Raw genomic sequence first — 24,332 nt, 5'->3', positions numbered from 1 at the left:
AGCGAGGCGAGACGCGACGCGACAAAAGCGAGACGCGACGCGACAAAAGCGAGACGCGACGCGACAAAAGCGAGACGCCAAATGACAAAAGCGAGACGCGACGCGACAAAAGCGAGACGCAAAATGACAAAAGCGAGACGCGACGCGACAAAAGCGAGACGCGACGCGACAAAAGCGAGACGCCAAATGACAAAAGCGAGACGCGACGCGACAAAAGCGAGGCGAGACGCGACGCGACAAAAGCGAGACGCGACGCGACAAAAGCGAGACGCGACGCGACAAAAGCGAGACGCCAAATGACAAAAGCGAGACGCGACGCGACAAAAGCGAGACGCGACGCGACAAAAGCGAGACGCAATGCGACAAAAGCGAGACGCAAAATGACAAAAGCGAGACGCGACGCGACAAAAGCGAGGCGAGACGCGACGCGACAAAAGCGAGACGCGACGCGACAAAAGCGAGACGCGACGCGACAAAAGCGAGACGCCAAATGACAAAAGCGAGACGCGACGCGACAAAAGCGAGACGCGACGCGACAAAAGCGAGACGCAATGCGACAAAAGCGAGACGCAAAATGACAAAAGCGAGACGCGACGCGACAAAAGCGAGGCGAGACGCGACGCGACAAAAGCGAGACGCGACGCGACAAAAGCGAGACGCGACGCGACAAAAGCGAGACGCCAAATGACAAAAGCGAGACGCGACGCGACAAAAGCGAGACGCGACGCGACAAAAGCGAGACGCCAAATGACAAAAGCGAGACGCCAAATGACAAAAGCGAGACGCCAAATGACAAAAGCGAGACGCCAAATGACAAAAGCGAGACGCCAAATGACAAAAGCGAGACGCAAAATGACAAAAGCGAGACGCCAAATGACAAAAGCGAGACGCCAAATGACAAAAGCGAGACGCCAAATGACAAAAGCGAGACGCGACGCGACAAAAGCGAGACGCAAAATGACAGAAGCGAGACGCAAAATGACAAAAGCGAGACGCAAAATGACAAAAGCGAGACGCGACGCGACAAAAGCGAGACGCAAAATGACAGAAGCGAGACGCAAAATGACAGAAGCGAGACGCAAAATGACAGAAGCGAGACGCAAAATGACAAAAGCGAGACGCAAAATGACAAAAGCGAGACGCAGCGCGACAAAAGTGAGACACAAAGTGACAAAAATGTTTTGTTTTGAGTCATTTGTCAAATTTTTTTGTCCTTTTGCGTCTCATTTTTGTCATGTTTTTGTCTAAGTTTTGTCGTTTCGATCATACAGTAAAATCCTGTGTGGTTCAGTTCCAGATACCTTTATAATTAGTAACAATAATAATAATACATTTTATTTGTAAGGGCCTTTCTCGATGGGAGTGAATCTAATAAATACATCTATATATTTATCTATATATTTAGTGACTCTAATAGATCCATTTGCTGATAGACATGGAGATCGTTCTGTAAACTATTTACATCTTTGCAGAACCAGTAAACAGCTATAAATGTAGACGTGCAGCGTACAATCACTGATTCTCCAGCGTTTATTCTCTGTGTTGACCCAGAAATGACGAGCTCTAGTTGTGTTTTGGACGACGTCAGAGCTCCACAGGCTTTGCTGCCCTTTATCACGGTTCATTTTAATCCTTTACGCCGGTTATTTACATATAAGTAAACACTGTACAGCCAGTAAATGTTTGCTGATGACGACAGAGTGGGGGAAAAAAGAAGAAGATACACAATGACTAATCGGTTCTTGCAGTTTCATTAAAAGATAAGTAGGCAAGGCCAGATTTTTGTTATTTAAATTGAAAAGGCAAATTATTCCAATTCCAAACATGTTTTATTTACAGCACCAAAGACTATGTTGTCGTTCCAGTATCTTCATTTTTTTTACTGCAGAAGAACGATAATGATGATAATAAGAATATGTTTTATTTGTTTTATTACGGGTTGTGGTTATTTTGCTGTCTGGATCACTGAATGTGGAAGCTGAACTAAGATGAGTTTAACGCCCCTGAGCTAAACGATCGTCTCCAGTTTGAGTTGCAGACCGAAAGTGACCACAGCTTTGTGTTTCAGGTGACGGTGGAGAACTTCCTGCGAGTTCTGACGGGACGGCTTCCTCCCAGCACGCCGCGCTCCAAACGCCTCCTCTCTGACGACAGGAGCAACATCCTCATATACCTGACAGGTGAGCGTCATGCTGTCTTCTGTTGCTAATTCATTGCCTGCTGAATCTACTGTACGTGTTTAACAAGAGATCGTAGCCTGCAGAGAATCGTTCGGCCTCCAGTGGAAAAGCAGCGGCTGCATCTTGTCCTTTCATGGTTTCAGTTTGCAGAGGTCGTCCTCAGCAGCAGCCGGTCTCTGTGTGTGAAACGTCACCTTTGCTCTTTTGGCTTTAAGGTTAATGTTCTATTTAATTAAAGTTAATTAACTTTAACGATGGTGGCAGACGTGGTCTTCTGCAGGAATCCCTACTCCTTCTGCTGGAGGAAACGTGACTGTTGAATGGTTTTGCTCAGACAGAACTCCGTTAACTCGTCTCTATAGTAGGGGTTACATTCCAGAAGAAAATCCACGAGGTAGCGACCATGTTTATGTATTATTTCTGTGTATTTTAAGGCTTTATAAACCCTCCCCACACACCCACAACACTATGCAGCGATCAGACGTCTGTGTGAAATGAAGGCCAGATGCTGATGCTACGGCTCTCAGCCAATCAGAGCCCAGAGCTGGACGCTACGCATTTTAGATTAAATGTTCTTTTAACATGCTTTAATTGTTATTTTTTGTGTATTTTTTATATTATTGTCAATGTTTTTTAGGCTAGAATATGCTTATTACTTCTGCCGCGTTCCTTGGCGGAGTAATTTTTTTTTTTTTTTTAATTTGACGATCGGTGTACGTATGTACGTCTGTCCGTCTGTCCGTCTGTCTGTGTGCAACATTACTCAAAAACGGACTAACAGGTTTGGATTAAATTTTCAGAGGTGGTCAGAAATGACACAAGGACCAAGTGATGAGATTTTGGCAGTGATGCGGCTCATAGTCTGGATCCATGGATTTGTTAAAGATTCGCCATTGGTAGCTATAGCAGCCGGCACGTCACTGTAACCATGACAACAAGTGAATGCTGCGTCAGCAGCCTGAAAACTACGGACTTATCTGTCACAAATGATACAAGAAACGATTAAATTGTGGGGGTGTTTCCTGAATTTTCTGAGTTTTCCGCAGCGTCTTCTTCGTGTTAAGAAACAGCTTCTTAGATAAACACTTCCTGTGAAATGTTGCCAAAAAGAAAAACCTGATTTAAAAAAAAAATAGGCCTTCAAAATAAAAGCATGAAGAGAACGGCTATTTTAACAGTAGCAAAACAAAGCCTGGCAAAAAGCGATGAACTGATCAACAGACCTTTTTAAGAGTAATTTACACGTATGTAGGTCACGTGATTCGGTATCCATACACATGCATGACATCTGGATTAAATAGACACATTCTGTAGTGCTGTAATAATAATAATAATAAAATGCTGCATTTCTGATAATACCATATGGAGGAATGAACAGCTTTAGAGGAGTACTGCGCTCTCTGAGTGCTTTTCTTGTGGAAATAATGTAGCGATGTCAGAGCTGATCTGTCACTGAACTGTTGTGCTGCAATGCACCATGGGAGTTCAGGTTGTTGGGGTTTTAAATGTCATTATTGTGGATTATGTTAGTGTTCCAGTGCTACTAGTGTTTGTGTTTCATTGTGTTTCTGTGGTTTAATCCACCTATTTAGCTTGGTTAAATGTTATGTCAGTGTGAAGCATGTTTGATCACTTCCTGACACATTTTCAGTGTGCTGCTTCCTGTGTGCATCAAAATAAAAGCATCTGCCAGTTGCAGAGGGCGTAAAAGGAAGATATTGTATTTTGCATTTCAGGGTATTTGGAATTGATAAAGTATTTTGTTGCTTGTAGCTGCATTTGTAACGTAGCGTCTTGTTTATTGGGTTCATTAAGAAACAGACAGTAAGATAATGTTTTAAGATGAAGCATTTGTTTGATCACAGCTTAAAAAAAAAACTAGCTTGCTTTCTCGTGTAGCTTTAGCTTGAACCAGGAGTGTTCAGTTACCATCCTGCAGTAGATGTTGACTAAACAGAGGCTACTGTCCACCAAATATGCACACTAAGCATATAAAATCCAGCTCTTTCTTCATTTGCTCTGTCTCCATCTGTCTCCTTTCCCTTTTGTTGTGTTTTGTGCCCTATTTTTTGCATCATGAATCGGAGAGGAGTGAATTATTAACAGTGTGTGCTCGTTTAACAGGCCACGGCGGGAACGGCTTTCTGAAGTTCCAGGACTCGGAGGAGATCAGCAACGTGGAGCTGGCGGACGCTTTTGAGCAGATGTGGCAGAAAAGAAGGTAAATAAAGCGGGCCGACTCATAAAACACAAACGGTGACGTCAGATAGTGTCGCTGTCCTACTTCAAGTCCTCTGAGCATCAATTAGCCGTGCAGCAGGTCGACAAACGTTTAATGACAGGAAGCTGAACGGAGGGTCTTTAACGGGACGCGCTCATCACAGGTTGAACTTTTATCCACTGTTTTGTTGAAATGATGCCGATGTGAGGCTGTGTTAAACGCTCAGATGGGCTTACTTTTGCTGCTTTGTCTCGTTTTTGTAAAATTTTGTCTTGTTTTTGTTTTGTTTGTCTGACTTTTGTCTCATGTTTTTGTTATTTTGTTTCTCGTTTTGTGTTTCCTTTTTGTCTCGCTTGTGTTTTTTGTCGTATTTTTGTCATTTTGTGTTTTGCTTCATTCGTTGTTTTGTGCATTCTGTGTCGTTTTGTGGGATTTTTGTCTCGCTTGTGTTGTTTGTGTATTTTATCGTTTTGTTTTACGCTTTTGTCATTTTTTGTTTTTGTTGCTTTGTAACTTTTTTGTCTTTTATCTTCTCATTTTGTAATATTTTGTCATGTTTTAGTTGTTTTTGTCTTTTTTTGTCACTTTGTTACTTTTTTGTCTAAGTTTTTGTATCTTTTTTGTTTTGTTCTGTGTTGGTTTTTGGTGTTTTTTTAGTCACATTTTTGTAATATTTTGTCTTTGTGTTTTAAGTCTTTTCTTTGTCCTACTTTTGTCATGTGTCTTGTGTTTTTTTGTGTTTTGCTTGTCTTTGTCCATTTTTTGTTATGTTGTGTCTCATTTTTGTAATATTTTGTCTTTTTTGACAGACTTTTGTTGTTTCTCATGTTTTTATTTTCTTTCTTGTTTGTGTCGTTTTGTTTTTTGTCTCGCTTGTGTTGTTTGTCTACTTTATTGTTGTTTTGTTTTACACTTTTGTCGTTTTTTGTCTAGTTTTTGTTACTTTGTAACTTTTTGTCAAATTTTTGTCTATTTGTTATTTTTTTGTGTCATTTGTCTCATTTTTTGTCATTTTGTGTCTCATTTTTGTCATATTTTGTCTTATTTTTGTCTTTCTTTTGTCTGACTTTTGTCGTTTGTCTCATTTTTTGTTATTTTGTTTCTCGTTTGTTTCGTTTTGTGTTTTTTTGTGTCTCGCGTGTGTTTTTGTCTATTTTATCGTTGTTTTGTTTTATGCTTTTGTCATTTTTTTGTTTTGTTTTTGTTGCTTTGTAACTTTTTGTCTAATTTTTTGTCTATTTTTATTTTGTTTCGTGTCATTTGTCTTATTTTTTTTTGTCATTTTGTGTCTCATTTTTGTCATATTTTGTCTTGTTTTTTGTCTTTCTTTTGTCTGACTTTTGTGATGTTGATCATACAGTAAAATCCTCTCTGGTTCAGTTCCAGGTGACTAAATGTTGTGTTCCTTTGTAGACACTCTGTTATCTGGAACTTGTAATGTGGAAACGATAAACTGAGGCTGAATGTTGATGAACTTGCGATGCAGGATGTTTTGTAAAAAGATAATTCCTTAAATGTGAACATTTTTGCACTAAAACAAAGGAACCATTAGGAGTTGTGGTTATTTATAGGTTTTTATGCTGTGGTTTTACTGGTTACTGGAGACCAAACTGGGCTGAATGTGGAACCTGAACCGTGTTGAGTTCGACACGCCTGCTTTAGTGTGTTCATCCGAGCACGGAGACGGAGTTGTTGTGGAGGAAGAATGGGAGGATGGAGGGGGAGGCTGTGTGCGTGGGAGTGTCAGCCGGACTGAATGGAGCTGTTGGTTTTCCTTGGTTGCCGTGACAACTGCAGCATGAAAGATGGTCGGGTTTGTGCGATGCCGGTTTATCGGAGCAAATGGACGAGGGCGACGCCAGCTGTGCGTTCTCCCAACAGGTTTGTTTGAGGACGTGTGTTCTCCCGTGTTTGTCTGCAGGTACAACGAGCTGCTCTTCATCATCGACACCTGTCAGGGCGCCTCCATGTACGAGAGGTTCTACTCCCCCAACCTCATGGCTCTGGCCAGCAGCCAGGTCGGAGAGGACTCCCTGTCGGTGAGTTGTCCTCATATGCAGGAGAGATATTTACCCTCGTGTCGTCCTGCGGGTCAAATCGAACCGTTTTAAAGTTTGAAAATGTGGAAAAAATCTGTATGTTCACAGTGAAACTTCTCATGTCCTCATTTTCAACAAAAAAATGAAATGTTAATGTTTCTTTAAGAACATTCACATAAAAATCAACCAAAATCCAGCGAAATTTGCTGGATTTTGGTTGATTTTTATGTGAATGCTCTTCCAGAAAATATTAGAAGTTTTACTAAAATATATGTAATCACTTTAGATATTTTTAGGATTTTTTGGAAGGTTTTTAAGCATTTAAAAAAAAAATATTAGTAAGAAATTTCTTGCCACATTTGGGGGATTTTTTTAAAATAAAACTTTTAAGGGAAACTTTTAAGGAATTATTGGAATTTTCTTCCTGAAGGTTTTGCAATTTTTCATAAATGTAGGGATTTTTTTTTTGCTGAATTTTTGGATTTTTTTTAGACAAAGAAGCAATGTTTTTTAGTACCCATAATTGAGGACGAAAGGATGATTAAAAACCATCCATCAGCATGTCGGGCTTCATAATGAGCCGTGTGGTTTGGTAGAACAGTGACGGCCCTCTGAAGACCTGATGTTGGTACAGGGTCGCCTCATGCAGCTCAGATTCTGCTAACAGGGTTCAGTTAATCCTCATCTTAAAACCTTTATCTCCTGTAGCATTAAAATGAATGGTGAGATGTGATTAAAAAGTTAATCTAATTAATTAGAGGCTTTGTAATTGATTAATCGCGATTAATCCACTGAATGGATGAACTTAAACAACTAAAATGTTTCTTTCGTTTCTATTTATCTTCATCTTTCATCAGATGAAGTGACATTACAGCGACGATTATACTCGGCATTTTAAGGCTTTTTATAAACTCAAGCACTTTCACTGTCTTCTAAAGTGGTCCATTATGGGATGGCTACACCGTTAGCCGGTACCAGGACTGTAGTAGCAGCAGAGGACCGACGCGTAAAGAAACTTTCATTGAACGTCTACGCCAGCTGTGGTTGGACAGAATCAGCAGATTATTTCTCATCTCGCATGCTTTCAGAAATACTTTTTGCTGAAGTGTTTTCATAATAAAAGAGGAAGTTTGAGCCACAGTGTTAGTCCGACGTTTCTGCACTGATTATTTGTGCGTAATGTGGATCTTCTTCACTCCTCCTAACAGACATTAGGTTCGTTAGCGCCACCTGCTGGGCTGGAGTGCTCATCATAGTTACCAGTGGGGCAGAAATTAGGGAACTGACAAAGGTGTGATTAAATGCGTCATTTTGTTTAGCGCGTTATTTTTTCTGTAATTAATTACGTCCCAGCCCTAATTAAAATTCAAACAGTGAATTGAGGAAAGTAGGAAAAGGTCCTGATAACACAACAGTTATATAACAGCTCTAATTGCGGTACAACATTATTAATGTCAGGACTAATTAGCTCTGAATGTTTTTCCTCTTAATTAATTTTTATGTCTCCAAAGGATGTCCCTATCAGGTAGTTTTAACTCCACATCCAATCTCAGTGATTTAGTGTTTAATATCTGCTGACACCATTTTACTAACTAAGAAAAGCGCTTCTCCTCCAAGTCTGCTCAGTCGTATCGTTTCCGGCTGATGAAGTCTTTAAAAAATAGGGTTGATAGACTTCCTGTTCCTGAAGGATCAGATGAAAGTCGCACAGGCGTTTGTGGACTTTTCAAACATTCAGATAATGAGCATAACCTGCTGAAAATCCTGCATTTTTAGGGCAAAGTTACGAAAGCTTTAAGGCAGTTTTTAAGTCAGGTTTGACAACTGATTCTATAATTGTAGCTTTTCTGTAAACTGTAGTTAGGACTCCTGATTCATTTAGACAGGGACTCTTTGACCTGAAAAACCTGCTTGGAGACGTTACCAAGGTGACTGCTGATGGATGAGACTCTCTTATATATGAGTTATATTAAAACACAGCTTCATAAACAGGACTTTTATGTATTTATGTTGTTTCCACCACATGCTGTCTGACCTTGGACATTCTCGTGAATAATTTACACATCCATGCTCACTGTAAATATTTCCATGTCTCTCATTTCTTTTTATAATTCTTCGGGTTTTCTACTTTTGCTGTTGATTTGTCTGTCTCTCTGCCGTCTCTCTTCATACGTGGAAACCTGCTGGACAAACAAAACTGATTCTGATTCTGCCACAGCTTTGTACATTCTCACCCCATAATTACTTTAATGTCTTCCTATCATGTCGTTTCAAATTTCTGCAAACTGGAATTCAGTTTTTTGCTTTTTTTTTACCTGCTCTTAAGTTTGCACTCAGCAGAAAGAGTTAATCCTACTTTAGCATGCTGGTTAGTCAGACAGTGTTGGACTGTAAAGAAACAGTCTGATCTTACAGTTTTGCTTGCCATGATAATAATACCTAATAATAATAATACTTGGGCTGGACCCGAATATCTCGAATATCCAAAAATTCGTTCGCTACCGCGGTATCCGGATATCAATTTTGGTATCCGAATATTCACCCATTCCCCCGGTCGGACGTTACCGGGCGGAAAGAATATGAGAATATGCGGAGTTACTGTCTTCCCTCTGTTCGTGTTTCTTACCACCACCTGAATGGCCGGGTTGCTGCTGACTCTGACGTCACGCTTCACTTTGTTGCACAAACACAAGACAAGATGTTGAAGACCTCCGCTGTTTGGGAATTCTTCAGGTTAACTGAAGACAAAATTTGGACCCGGGAGACCAGACGAACGGATCAGAATATTCGGGCGTCTCCGCCAAAGTCGGACGTTACGAGGCAGAACGAATATTCGGATATTCGTCTTTAATAGGGCCCAGATATTCAGAGGCCAGAAACCACTATTTGGGCCAGCCCTAACGTGGCCTCAGCAGCTCCTCAGTGCAGCACAAAAACAATGCTGCTTCGTTTTTTTCATTTCCCTGCCCCTTACATGATGCCCGATGCAGCTTTAGCCTCGATCTTTTAGTGTCACGTCACATATGTGGCCGTCAAATACTTTAAGACTGTTTGGAATCCGTTCCTCTGCTCCCATAGTATCGCTTCATGTACAGCAGCTGTTTCCAGTGAAAACAGCACATTTATAATCCTACATAATACTTCATGTGCGGCTCAGACGTGCCGACAGCGTTAGACTAGGTGGTAAACATATTGGATCATTAGGCGGCTAAAGAACCATATATTTCCCTCTGGAGTTGGTAGAAACCAGAGACAGTGAGTATTGGACTTGGATTTCCCAGGTCATGGGATTAACTCATGATGTCACAGATGGAATTGTTTGTGTATAATCAGTGCTGTTGAACTTCTCTCATCCTAGCACCAGCCTGACTTGGCCATCGGAGTCCACCTGATGGACCGGTACACCTTCTACCTGCTGGAGTTCCTGGAAGACATCCACCCGGCCAGCAAAGCCAACATGAACGATCTGGTGAGGATGTCTGTCTGGTTACAGCGTCTAGGTGCTCTGAAAGTCTGCAGAAAACCCACAGAAATTAGGATGACGTCTTTTTTTTGTTTTCTTTGCGTTAATCATGCAAACAAAAATACACAAATACAGGAGGTCCTCGGCTTACGTCAGAGTTCTGTTCCTACAGAGCGATGGGAGTCAGAATTGCAGTGAAAACATAAACAAAGTGGTTCCGTGAATCACGATATCAGTCAGTTCTTCTTCATAAAAGTCAATGTGTATTGTTCAGTTCCAGATTTGCCTAATGTCAGGGAACGTGCCATGTTTAGTTAGCTCGTCTCTGATTGGCTGAGAGTCAGCATCAGCCATTGAAACTGCAGTTAGGACTCCTTAGGGCTGGGCAATAAATCGAGTTAATTCGATTAATTCGCCTTTTTAAAACCTGACGATTTGAAAATTTGCCAAATCGTAAAATCGAGGCGAGCTTAAACATATAACAATACAGATTCTTCTTCTGCCTTTCACGACTTGTGCACTGGCGTTTGCTTCCGCCTCTCATCTCCTTCACCCAAAACACTCACACCCCCGTCATGGTGGACAGAACAGCAGACGAAGAGTCGGCTTTGACAAGACTGACACAGAGCAAACTACAGTCATGTGCAAGGTTTGCAAAAGTACTGTGAAAACGAAGAGTAGCAGCACAACTAACCTCTTTCAGCACCTCGGACAGAGGCATCCTAAAGAATGGGAAGAGTGCTGCAGCTACGGGAGTGCGGCATGGCTAGCACTAGCCATAGCAAACAGACCGCAAAGAAACAACAAAAATCGATTAAAATCGTAATCATCCAAGATGACTAAAAAAAATCAAGATTTTATTTTTTGGCCATATCGCCCAACCCTAGGATTCCTGACTCATTTACACAGGGACCCTTTGACCTGAAAAACCTGCCTGGAGACGTTACCAAGGTGACTGCTGATGGATGAGACTTGCTTATATATGAGTTACATTAAGACACAGATTTTGCACATCTCAGGCTGTTTCCACCACATACTGTCTGACCTTGGACATTCTCATGTGAATAATTTACACATCCATGCACATCCAGTTGTTAGTTTCAGCAGTAGACAGCCACAAGATGTATTTTAGTGGAGTATGGAGGAGCGACTGGATTCTTTTTGAAACTTTTGGGGTTGGTATCTCCAAAAACAGGACAGGATCTCCCCTTACTGCTCTTCATAGACTTCCTGTCCCTAAAGGATCAGATGAAAGTCTCTCCGGCCTCTTGGGTTCTTGAAACAGAATCATTGATGACTTGTTCTGGTTGTTGGCCTTTGACTCATGGTTCTGACTCAGCAGCTCGTCTCGTTTCATCTTCCTCTCCTGCAGAGATCTACCGGCCACAGGGACCACTCCTCATCCTCATCACACCGAGTTACAGTGAAAAACTGACAAACCATGACGGAAAATTTTACAAAATCTATAAATTCTAATCCAATTTATTTAACAGTGAATCACCGTAAATAAGTTCATCAGGAGGAAACTGTTTTTTATAATATTTTTCTACTCTTATACTGTTATTTAATGTGTGTCTAACATTCAGGACGGTAATTTTTGCTTTTATTTGTTGAAAAGATACAGTTTTTCACTGTTAAATGTACGTACTGTGGCGCTGATAATGGAAACATGCCGTAATATTTATAACATGAAGATTTTTGCTTTAATTTCATGTAAAAAATACAGTTTGCTGCAGTCAGACTGTAGTTTTCTGTTAACCCTGTAAGACCCAAATATAGGAAAAAAACAACAAATAAATGAAAAATAGAATAAACAAAGCAAAAATAATCTATATATATATATATATATATGAATAAAAATATATGTAAAAAATGCAAAAAAACAAGAAAAATAAAACTAAAACATTATGTATATATTTTTTGTAAAATGTTTACATAAAAAATTTTATATAATGTATATATATTTTGCTCATATTGTCTATATTTGGGTTTTAATATATATATATATATATATATGTGTGTGTGCGCGTGTGTGTGTGTTTTATTATGTATATATGTGTGTGTGTGTTTTATTATGTATATATGTGTGTGTGTATATAAAGTATCAAAAAACTGATGTATTTTTGCAACAGTGGGTTTTACAGTGTTAATAACAGACATATGGTTCAATATTTATGACGGCTATAACCAAAGTTTTTGCTAAACTACATATAGTAACTGTTAAATACACTAACTGTGTGCTGATGATGGAAAAATGCTGTGATATCGATCATACGTCATCAAACTGTACGTATTTTCATCTAAATTTTCACGTAAAACTACTTTTTTTCAGGGTAAATTTTTTTCTACACCTATTACTTTTATAACCATAAAATCAACACATTTCTTACCATAAATGAAGAACATGTTTTCCCAGGATTTTGCGGTAACGTTCTGGCGGCCACAGCTGCTGGAATTTTACCGTATTTTCTTTACAGTGTACACTCAGATCCCCTCTCTGGCTCCGACCAATTCTAATCATTCTTTCCAATTTTCCTGTTCCTGTGGATGCGCTCTTTGTTCATAGAATTAAGGATCAATACTATGGATTTCCTTGACGAGCTCACTGAGTTTTCTTTTTCTAATCCGGGCTGTAAATACTTGCCCTTCGATGAAACAGAAATTGCCTCCACCTCGTCCACAGAATCCTCTGGCGGTGGTGTGTGTCGGGTGTTTGGCTGATAGAGGCGACGTTCACCTCGGTTTAATGATTTTCCGTTTCTGTTAAAATGGAGAGCTCGGTCGGACAACACACCGATGATTCACACTCTTAAGAGGATTAACCCACCAGTGGCTACACACCGAGCACTGAGAGATTTGTACCTGACATTGGCGTGCACAAATTTCAGGCTGACTGTCACATATTTATCACCTCCCAGCGTAGATCCAGCCGTGTTCGATTCAGCTGGTATCTTAAAAAAAATAAATAATCTAAACTGTTTACTAGGGCTGGACCCGAATATCTGAATATCTGAATATTCGTTTGCTACGGCGGTATCCGAATATTCGCCTGAATATTCGCCCCCGGTCGATTTTGAGTCACTTTCAACAGATTTTATGTCAGCATGAATCTTTTCATGTAATTTTGGAGCATTTTTGTGTCTTTGGAATAATTTTTGAGTCATTTAGGACAAATTTCATGTATTTCTGGACTAATTTTCTGTAATTATGGCTCATCTTCAAGTCATTCTGGATGGGAGACACGCAAAATAACTACAAAATATTGCAAAATGACCACACAACACCTAAAATTTTGACAAATAGACTGAAAACAGTGGTCTAAAGCTGCAAATAAGTAGCAAAAACACTGAAATAGTCCTACTCAAGGAAAAGCACTCATTGTGAGGAACTGAAGTTTAAAAATAGCATGTGTTTGTTAAAAACATTAATGCCGCCCAATGTTCAACATCACCATTATACAGACCAGTCAGACCTGCCGTATCTGCAGTGGTCAGTGTGCAGACGACTGTTGAGGTTTTTCTCCACAGTTCACTCTAAGCTTTGAATCCTGATCTGAAATCTGTGGTTCCTCTGCTTCCTCAGTTCAAAGTGTGTCCCAAGAGTCAGTGTGTGTCCACTCCGGGCCACCGTACCGACCTGTTCCTGAGGGATCCGGGAAGCGTCCTCATCACCGACTTCTTCGGCAGCGTACGCAAAGTGGAGATCACCACGGAGGCCATCGACCTGACCGAGCCCATCAAGGAGGTGGAGGAGAGGTGCGTTTGATTTATTCACTTTCTGTCGTCACTGGAGGATAATCTGTCAGGTGAGACAATAACTAGAGATATAGTTCTAATACGAGAAAAGCCCTCAGAAACAACAGTCCTCCTCCAGGGCTGCTCGGTCCTCCTCCAGGGCTGCTCGGTCCTCCTCCAGGGCTGCTCGGTCCTCCTCCAGGGCTGCTCGGTCCTCCTCCAGGGCTGCTCGGTCCTCCTCGGTCCTCCTCCAAGGCTGCTTGGTCCTCCTCGGTCCTCCTTCAGGGCTGCCCCTCTTCCTCCTCCTCGTACCTCGTGAAAACCGTGTCTTTGTGCTGCTTTTTAGACCCACACCAGCTGAACGTAGTTGTTTGTATATTTAACCCTCCTGTTGTCTTCATTTATGGGCACCAAAAAATATTGTTTCCTTGTCTGAAAAAAATCCAAAAATTCAGCAAAAAAAATTCCCCAAATTTCTGAAAATTTGCAAAACCTTCAGGAAGAAAATTCCAATAATTTCTTTAAAGTTTCCCTTAAAAGTTTTATTTAAAAAAAAAATGGCAAGAAAATTCTTGTAAATATTTTCAAAAAATGAGGCAAAATCTTTCAAAAAAAAAAATCCTAAAAATATCTAAAGTGATTCCATATATATCAGTAAAAGTTCTAATATTTTCTTGAAGAACATTCACCAAAAAATCCACCAAAATCCAGCAAATTTTGCTGGATTTTGGTGGATTTTTTTGGTGAATGTGCTTCAACATTTTTTTTAACATTTCTTTTTTTTCTCCAAAAAATGTTCAAAAATTTTCCAAAAATGTGGACATCAGATGTTTCCCTGTGAAAATATATATTTTCTCCACATTTTCAAACTTTAAAACGAGCCAATTTTGACCCGTAGGATGACACCAGGGTTAAAATTGTTAATAAGTATTTAATAAATAATAACTTTCTGTGGATTTTGAAGGACATTGGGCGATATAAGTGCTTATCATCTCACTCTGTTCAGTCGCTGTTCTACATCTGAGAAAGAACATAACGTTAGAGTGAAACCAATAAAAGCTGGTTTTATTGCACTGCAAATGATAATAGTAATTCAGGGGAAAGTTTGTGTTGCTTTTAAACTTCTAACGAGCCCTGAAGTGCTTTTTAAGGTGGATTAGGGACAACCGGATAAAATAAAACCCTTCATTGAGGTCAGTCAGGCTCATTGGTTTTCTGTTTAGCTCCCACTACCCAGACTTTGATTTCAGTTTAGGACATCTCTCATCAGCTTTATTGATTCCTCTGCTAATGGAGTGCTGAGTGGCCGGTGTCCAGGAGGGTGAACCTCTCAGCGATTTAGGGTCTATCTGAGCAGCTCATTCAGGCCATATTTGCTGCTTTTTATGATCAAACATTCTTTCAGATCATAAGCAGACATTAACCATCATCAGGGGTGTCCAACATGAGGCCCGCGGGCCAAAAGTGGTCCTCCAGAGGGTCCAATCCGGTCCTCAAAGTGTAAAAATTACAGAGAAGACATTAACTGCAGGTTGTAAATTAGTAAAACTATAAATTTAAAATCATTTCTAGACCATGACAAGTTGTTTGGATCAGAAAGTGAAATACTAGATTGTTTTTTGTGTCTCATTTGTAATATTTTGTCTTGTTTTTTGTTGTTTTTAGTCTTTTTTTGGTTTGAATTTTATGGTTTGCGTCACCTTTTTGTCGTTTTGTTTCCTTTTTGTCTCGCTTTGTCCATTTTTTTGTCATTCCTTGTCTCGTTTTTGTAATATTTTGTCTTTTTTTGTCTGACATTTGTTGCTTGTCTCATTTTTGTTGTTGTTTTGTTTCCTTTTTGTCTCGCTTGTGTTTTTTGTCTCATTTTCGTCATTTTGTGTTTCGCTTTATTCATTGTTTTGTGTGTCGTTTTTGTCATTTTGTTTCACGGTTTTGTCATTTTTTGTCTCATTTGTTAATTTTTTGCCTTATTTTTTGTCTCTTTTGTTTTGTTTCATGTTGTTTGTCTCATTTTGTTTCTTGCTTTTGTTGTTTGTGTGTTATTTTTCTAATATTTTGGGTTTTTTGTCTGACATTTGTTGCTTGTCTCATTTTTTTTTGTCATTCCTTGTCTCATTTTTGTAATATTTTGTCTTTTTTTGTCTGACATTTGTTGCTTGTCTCATTTTTGTTGTTGTTTTGTTTCCTTTCTTTTCTCGCTTGTGTTTTTTGTCTCATTTTCGTCATTTTGCGTTTCGCTTTGTTCATTGTTTTGTGTGTCGTTTTTGTCATTTTGTTTCAGGGTTTTGTCGTTTTTTTGTCTCATTTGTTAATTTTTTGCCTTATTTTTTGTCTCTTGTTTTGTTTCATGTTGTTTGTCTCATTTTGTTTCTTGCTTTTGTTGTTTGTGTGTTATTTTTTCTAATATTTTGTTTTTTTTGTCTGACATTTGTTGCTTGTCTCATTTTTGTTGTTGTTTTGTTTCCTTTCTTTTCTCGCTTGTGTTTTTTGTCTCATTTTCGTCATTTTGCGTTTCGCTTTGTTCATTGTTTTGTGTGTCGTTTTTGTCATTTTGTTTCAGGGTTTTGTCGTTTTTTTGTCTCATTTGTTAATTTTTTGCCTTATTTTTTGTCTCTTGTTTCATGTTGTTTGTCTCATTTTGTTTCTTGCTTTTGTTGTTTGTGTGTGTATTTTTTCTAATATTTTGGGTTTTTTGTCTGACATGTGTTGCTTGTCTCATTTTTTTGTCGTTTTGTGTTTTACTTTTTGCCTCGCTTTGTCGTTTGTCCATTTTTTGGTCATTCTGTGTCTCGTTTTTGTAATATTTTGTCTTGTTTTTGTCTGACTTGTGTCATTTTGATCATAAAGTACAATCCTGTATAATTCAGTTCCAGATGACTAAAAATTTTGTGCTGCTGGAAGTTGTAATTTGGAAATGATAAACAGGGGCTGATGAAATTTAACTAACTTTTCTGAAAAAATTTCAGGTTGTTCATGATGTTTTATACCAAGATAATACCTTAGATGTGAACATTTTTGCACTAAAACAAAGGAACCATGAGGAGTTGTGGTTATTTCTAGTTTTTTTTTGCTCTGGTTTTACTGGTCCGGTACACTGGGGATCAAACTGGACTGAGATGAGTTTGACTCCTCTGCTTTAGATCCTCTGTGATGCTCCCCGGTGGTGAATCCAGATCAGTTCTCCCTCATGCTGCTGTGATTAATGGATTGAACCACTAGATGGCAGCAGAGACCCGTCAGGCGTTTCCTCTGACTGCTGACAAACCGTCTGCTTTCTCACAAACACGCTCTAATCCCATAATAAACACTGTCACAGCTAATGTGCTGAAACGCAAACAGTCCTGCATGCATCGACTCTCTGAGCTGCAGGTAAGACTGAACACCTGAAGAAGTGCTGGAAATAAAAACTTTACTCACGGTTAAGCTCCCCCTACTTCCATTAATTCCATTAAACTGGGTTTTAATTGAACCACTGAGAGGTATTAAAGAATCTAATAGGCTGGCTGCTAATTAGTAATTAGAGGCAATCGCCGTTTGTCCATTTTTTTTGTTGCTTTGTAACTTTTTTGTCAGATTTTTTGTTTGTTTCATGTCATTTCTCTAATTTTTTTTATCAATTTCTTTCTCACTTTTGTCATTTTTTGTCTCATTTGAATATTTTTTGTTACTTTTTTGTTTGTTTCATGTCATTTCTCTCATTTTTTGTCATTTTATTTCTTTTGTCATTTTGTGTCTCATTTTTGTAATACTTTGTCTTGTTTTTGTCTTCTTTTGTCTGGCACTTGTTGCTTGTGTCATTTTTTGTTGTATTTCTCATTTTTGTCATTTTGTTTCTCGCTTTTGTCATTTGTGTGTCGTTTTCGTAATATTTTGTCCTGTGTTTGTCTGACATTTGTTGCTTGTCTCATTTTTTGTCAATTTTTTTCAAATTTTTGTTTTTGTGTTTCCTTTTTGTCTTCCTTTGTTGGTTGCCCATTTTTTTTGTCATTTTGTTTCTCACTTTTGTCATTTTTTTGTCTTGTTTGCATATTTTGTTGTAACTTTTGTCTGTTTTTGTCATTTTTTTGGTTGATTTCATGTCGTTTGTCTCAATTTTTTGTCATTTTCTTTCTCACTTTTATTGTTTGTCTCATTTTTGTAATATTTTGTCTCGTTTTTGTTGTTTTTAGTCTTTTTTGTGTCTGGCTTGTCGTTTGTCTCGTGTGTTTTTGTTCTTTTGTTTCACGGTTTTGTCATTTGTGTCATTTTGGTAATATTTTGTCTTGTATTTGTCTGACATTGTTGCTTGTCTCATTTTTTTGTCTTTTTTTTGTGTTTCCTTTTTGTCTTGCTTTGTTGGTTGCCCATTTTTTTGTCATTTTGTTTCTCACTTTTGTCATTTTGTGTCTCGCTTTTGTAATATTTTGTCATTTTTTGTCTGTTTTTTGTTGTTTTGTTTCTCACTTTTGTCATTTTGTGTCTCACTTTTTTAATATTTTGTCATTTTTTGTCTGTTTTTTGTTGTTTTGTTTCTCACTTTTGTCATTTTTTGTCTCGTTTGTATATTTTGTTGTAACTTTTGTCCATGTTTGTCACTTTTTGGTTGATTTCATGTCGTTTGTCTCGTTTTTTGTAATATTTTGTCTCGTTTTTGTTGTTTTTAGTCTTTTTTTTGTCTGACTTGTTGTTTGTCTCGTGTGTTTTCGTTGTTTTGTTTCACGGTTTTGTCATTTTTTTGTCTTGTTTGTACATTTTTACTGCACTCCACCAGAAGAAGTGCTGGAAATAAAAACTTTACTCACGGTTAAGCTCCCCCTACTTCCATTAATTCCATTAAACTGGGTTTTAATTGAACCACTGGGAGGTATTAAAGAATCTAATAGGCTGGCTGCTAATTAGTAATTAGAGGCAATCGCCGTAGCGATTTTCGTCAGTGGCTGTTTTGGCCTGAGGCGAATTTGTCGTTGCACACAGCTTCCTCTCTTCCTTTATTATTGATCAGGGCAGCGCTGATCCTCCGTGCAGCACAGAAACACCACCACCAGTGTTACGGAGCTGGCTGTTGCCCTAATTCAGTCCTAGAGAGACGTTTTTTTCTCCATTTCTGATGCAAGTAATGGCAATCCCCTTGATTCATTTGATGTTTACTGATGCACCAAAGCTGTAGCAGCGTCGCTCTGCTTTTAAGGATGATAAAACCACCGTGGTGAAAGTTCTGAGGCGTGAGGGAGGGGAGCAGCGTTTTCTGTCGGTTCATATGTCACATCAGAGTGTTCCTTCAGCCTCCTTCAGACCTGAGAGGGTGTTTCTGAGCTGCTCTTACACCTCGACAGCGTTTCAGCCTCATAGAAAACTCTGCTGGAAAACCACGACCTCGTTACCGCAGCGCTTATCAAATCATTAGAATTTTTAATTTAAACTCTGTTTTTGCTTTGTTCCTCTTAATCGTCTGACTACATTTCAGATGACACTTTTTTTTTTAGTTTTTCCCACAAAGCCGTGGGGCCCCGCTGATTAAAATCAGCGACATAAAATGCAGCTCTACGCTGAGATTACCCTTTTAAAATGCAAAGTGCTTCTCTGTGCTTAAATCACGGGAAAGATGAGAAAGTGTGCCGAAAAGCAGAAGTTAATTGGGACTGTAATTATCGCTGCACTATGGGGGGGAAACACCAAACATGTGCCCTGGATGGGATTAAAGTTCCTCTGCAGTCATTTATTTAACCCCGAAAACTCCTCTCTGTGGGTATGGAGTCACAGGAGTGCCACATCAAAACATAAATAAATAAATGTGGAAATATAAAGAGAAATAAATAAATGTGGAAATATAAAGAGAAATATATAAATGAATAAATGTGGAAATATAAAGAGAAATAAATAAATAAATAAATGTGGAAATATAAAGAGAAATAAGTAAAAAGGAAAATTTGTCTTTTCTTTTACCTTTTCTGTTTTTTCCTTTTATTTATTTATTTCTCTTTATATTTCCACATTTATTTATTTACTTGTTTGTTTATTTATTTCTCTTTATATTTCCACATTTATTTATTTATTTATTTCACTTTATCTTTCCACATTTATTTATTTATTTATATTTTGACGTGGCACTCCTGTGACTCCATATGTGGGTAGCACTGCTGCTTCCTATAAATAACCACAACTCCTAATGATTCCTTTGTTTTAGTGCAAAAATATTCACAGTTAAGGAATTATCTCTGTACAAGACATTGAAGCCAACCTGAAATTTATGAAGAAAAGTTTAATTTGAACGACTTTCAGCCTCAGTTTATTATTTCCACATTACAACTTCCACAAAATTTTTAGTCATCTCGAAGTGAACGATACAGGATTTTACTTTGTGATGAAAATGACAGGAGTCAGACAAAAAAAACAACGAAAACAAAGCAAATATTACAAAAACGAGACACAGAATGACAGAAAAATAGACAAATGATGGAGTGAGGCAAAAAGGAAGCACGAAACGATTAAAATCAGAAACAAAACGACAAAAAAATGAGACAAGCAACCAATGTCAGACAAAAACAGGACAAAATACAACAAAGATGACACACAAAAACTTCAAACGTGAGAAACAAAATGACACAAAAATACCAAAAAACAACAAAAACGAGACACAATATAACAAAAATGACACACAAACCCCAAAATTGTAAAAACAAAATGACACAAACAGCACAAAAAAGACCACAAAACAACAAAAACAAGACAAAACATTACAAAAACAGACACAAAGCGACAAAAGTGAGAAACAAAACGACAAAAAATGAGACGAGCAACAAATTTCAGACAAAAACGAGGCAAAATATAACAAAAATAACACTCACGTTCACTTAAAAATCCAGCGAATTTCGCTGGATTTTGGTTGTTTTTCATGTAAATGTTCTTAAGAAATATTTTAACCATTTCTTTTTTTTCCACCAAAAAATGTTCAAAGATTTCCCAAAAATGTTGAAAATGTGGACATCAGAAATTTTACTGTGAATAAATATATATTTTCCCACATTTTCAAACTTTAAAACGAGCCATTTTGAGCCGCACTTCAGGTTTAATGTGTGTTAAGTTTCGTGCATAAATGGCATTTGCATGGAAACTATTTCTGAGTCTATATAAGAAAAGATCATCCTTTATTGCTCCTCACGCCAGGGGAAATTTCCATTGTTACAGCAGCAGCATCTTTCAAAGCCGCACTAAACATATTAAAGTAATAATTATCACAACAATACTATAAATACTGTACACCCCCTGTCAAAAGTTTTAGGACGCTTTCTCATTCATTTGAATGAGAAAGCGTCCTTAAACTTTTGACAGGGGGTGTACAAGAATGGGGGAAAAAAATGACAGCAACATAAAGATCAGTAATCAGTGATGGTTGTAGTGGGAACATCTGGTGTTTTTAATCAGTTAAACTGCAGATTTTTAACAGTAAAAGGTCTTTAATTTGAGCCCGACTGAACGTAATCATACCGCCTCCTAAAGAGTCAGAAATCTCACTTATTGGCTTTTGTCTGTAAAAATCAGGACGACTCTTTTTCTGGATTATCCCAAAAAGCAATCAGCGAGAGACGACAAAAAAAGCTGGATCTTTATGAGAGCTCTGTCCAGATGCTGCTGCTGAAGTTAAATAATAGCGTTTCATAAGATGTGAGAATGGGTTGTAGCGGAGCAACAAGCTGTTATTAAATATAGTGCTGCTGCTTTAATCCACTTCTGTCGGCTCGCTGGGCCACTCAGACCAGCGAAGGGCAAAAAAACACACACAAAATGAGAAAAACAATGCACAAAACAGCAAATAAAGCAAAATTTAAAATGACAAAAATGAGACAAATCACAAGCGAGACAAAAAGGAAACGCAACGGGACAAAAACGAGAAACAAAAATGAGACCAACAACAAACTCAAGACAAAATATTATAAAGATGAGGCAAAAAACCGACAAAAACATAACATAAAACAATAGTCAGAAACAAAATGACAAAAATGAGACAAACGACACAAAACAAAACAGAAAAGAAAAGTTGGAAAAAGAGCAAAAAAATTGAGAAACGACAAAAACAAGACAAGAAATTACACAAATGACACAAACAGTACAAATGCGAGAAACAAAAGGACAAAAACATGAGAAAAGTGAGACAAAAAGACCAAAAACAAGACAAAATATTACAAAAATGGAACACAAAATAACAAAAAACAATGAACAATCTTAAGATCAAAACAAGAGAAGTCAGACAAAAAACAACAAAAACAGGAGGAAAAATGAGACACAAAATGATGAAAAATGGACAAACGACCCAAGTGAAACAAAACAAAGACAGAGCGATGAAAATGAGACACAAATGTTAAGAGTGACAAACGAAATGACAAAGAAATAGACAACTCAAGCGAGACAAAGAGATGCATAAAAGGACAAAGACGTGAAACAAAACGGCAAAAATATCAGACAAAAACAATAAAAACGAGACAAATATTACAAAAATGAGACACAAAATGACAAATGAACAATCTAGTATTTTACTTTATGGTCCAAACAACTTGTCATGGTCTAGAAATGATTTTAAATTTGTAGTTTTACTAATTTACAATCTGCAGTTAATGTCTTCTCTGTAGTTTTTACACTTTGAGGGCCGGATTGGACTCTCTGGAGGACCGCTTTTGGCCCACGGGCCTCATGTTGGACACCCCTGGTTTACACTGCCTGCGTTCGTCCTCCAGCTCGCTTTGCCTTCCCTCTCGCTCTCTTTCCTCTTGCGCGTTTCCGAGCATCGTTTCAGCTCAGAGAAAGGCTCTTCCATTAAGTGAACAGCTCTTGATGTGGAGGACGTTTTAATGGACCCCCTCAGTCCTCCGTTATACGAAGGCTTCACGCCTGAACGACACGCTGCAGCTCATAGGTGGTTGTTGACCGGAACACGTCCTCCTGCGGCGACCGCTCCTCAGAATAATTACAACTATCAAATTACAGCCAAATTTATGTCCCATCGAGTCAGAAAGTAAACCTAATGTAATCTGGGACCTGCAGCGCCGGACCGAGTCCACAGAAACCTGCAGGGCTGCTGGTGGAGCAGATGTTAAAAGGAAATTTGTTTGACCTAAAGATGGCAGCTGGAGACGGCAGCGATACCAGGAGGAGGAGGAGGGGGAGGCGCTGCCGTTAGAATCAGCTAAGTGGATTGAAAAATCCTCTCCAAAAATCTCCTTTATGGAAAATAAAGTGGAAAGTGGTTTGAATTGAATTAGAGCTCATCTCTTGTACTAAGTAAAGAGGAGGAGGAGGAGGAGGAGGAGGAGGAGGAGGGGGGGAGAAGAGGAAGAAGAAGAGGAGGAAGAAGAAGAGGAGGAGGAGGAGGAAGAAGAGGATGAGGAAGAGGAGGAGGAGGAAGAGGAGGAAGAAGAGGAGGAGGAGGATGAAGAGGAGGATGAAGAGGAGGAGGAAGAAGAGGATGAAGAAGAGGAGGAGGAGGAGGAGGAGGAGGAGGAGGAAGAAGAGAAGGAGGAAGAGGAGGAGGAGGAGGAAGAGAAGGAAGAAGAGGAGGAGGAGGAGGAAGAAGAAGAAGAAGAAGAGGAGGAAGAAGAAGAGGAGGAGGAGGAAGAAGAGGAGGAGGAGGAAGAGAAGAGAAGGAGGAGGAAGAAGAGAGGAGAGGAAGAGATGAGGAGGAGGAGGAGGAGGAGGAAGAAGAAGAAGAGAAGGAGGAAGAAGAGGAGGAGGAAGAGGAGGAGGAGGAGGAAGAGGAGGAGGAGGAGGAAGAAGAAGAAGAAGAAGAGAAGGAGGAGGAGGAAGAAGAGGAGGAGGAGGAAGAGGAGGAGGAGGAGGAAGAGGAGGAGGAGGAGGAAGAGGAGGAGGAGGAGGAAGAAGAGAAGGAGGAGGAGGAAGAAGAGGAGGAGGAGGAAGAGGAAGAGGAGAAGGAGGAGCAGGAAAGAGCTGGAGCTGAGAGAAAAGAAAGCTCAGCGGGAGGTCGTTTCTCTGCTGGCTGTCAGAACTGACAGACCTGTCCAAGGAGAAACAGAGTCCAGTAGGAAGGAATGAAGAAGAGAGCAGACTCATTTAGATCATAGACACGACATCCCATAATCAAGTAGAAGCAAAAAGTAGCTGACATCAGAAGCTTCCGAGCTCTGAGAGGGAAACACTGGAAAAAATGCCCCTCTAAAAACAAGAAAAAAACTTATTTCAAGGAACTTTCACCTTGAAATAAATGGAAAAAATCTGCCAATAGAACAAGTGAAAAATGGCTTGGTGAGATTTCTTGAAATAAGATGTGACATTTAGAATCTTGACATCTTAAAATTAGCTGGGAAAACTTATTTTAAGGACCACCAATGTTTATAAAACTGGAACTGTGAATATTCCTACTTTTTAAAGAAGATTATAACAGTTTAAAGTCATTTTGGACCCATTTTTAGTCCTTTTTTTTTTAACCCTTCTCACCCATTCTAGACCATTAACTCATTTTGATCAGGTTCTGAACAGTTCATGAGGATTTTTTTTGACAAATTCTGGACAAATCTGAGTAATTTCTAGTCATTTTGCACATATTTAGGGTGATTTTTGACTAATTTTGTGGATATTTAGAGAACATACACGCCCTGTCAAAAGTTTTCAGACAGGTTCTAATTTATTTGAATGAGAAAGTGTCTCGAAACTTTTGACACTTTTTGTACTTGTTTTACAACTTTAAATGTGAGTAATTTTAGACGTGTT

At 38.8% G+C, this 24,332-nt stretch overlaps 1 protein-coding gene across 1 annotated transcript in view; it reads left to right on the top strand.

Annotated features, from left to right (window-relative positions):
* The window catches only part of pigk (phosphatidylinositol glycan anchor biosynthesis, class K), a 54,004-nt gene that overhangs the window by 2,517 nt on the left and 27,155 nt on the right, over positions 1–24,332 (top strand). Inside the window, exons 5-9 of the mRNA XM_022209594.2 lie at positions 2,069–2,180; positions 4,305–4,401; positions 6,323–6,440; positions 9,799–9,909; positions 13,486–13,658. Of these exons, the coding sequence (XP_022065286.2) occupies positions 2,069–2,180; positions 4,305–4,401; positions 6,323–6,440; positions 9,799–9,909; positions 13,486–13,658 (611 nt within the window). The remainder of the gene's footprint in view (positions 1–2,068; positions 2,181–4,304; positions 4,402–6,322; positions 6,441–9,798; positions 9,910–13,485; positions 13,659–24,332) is intronic.

This window comes from Acanthochromis polyacanthus, chromosome 9, assembly GCF_021347895.1.
Source record: "Acanthochromis polyacanthus isolate Apoly-LR-REF ecotype Palm Island chromosome 9, KAUST_Apoly_ChrSc, whole genome shotgun sequence".
Lineage (NCBI taxonomy): Eukaryota > Metazoa > Chordata > Actinopteri > Pomacentridae > Acanthochromis > Acanthochromis polyacanthus.
Note: the sequence above shows the minus strand (reverse complement) of the source record. Positions and strands in the feature narration are given on the sequence as shown.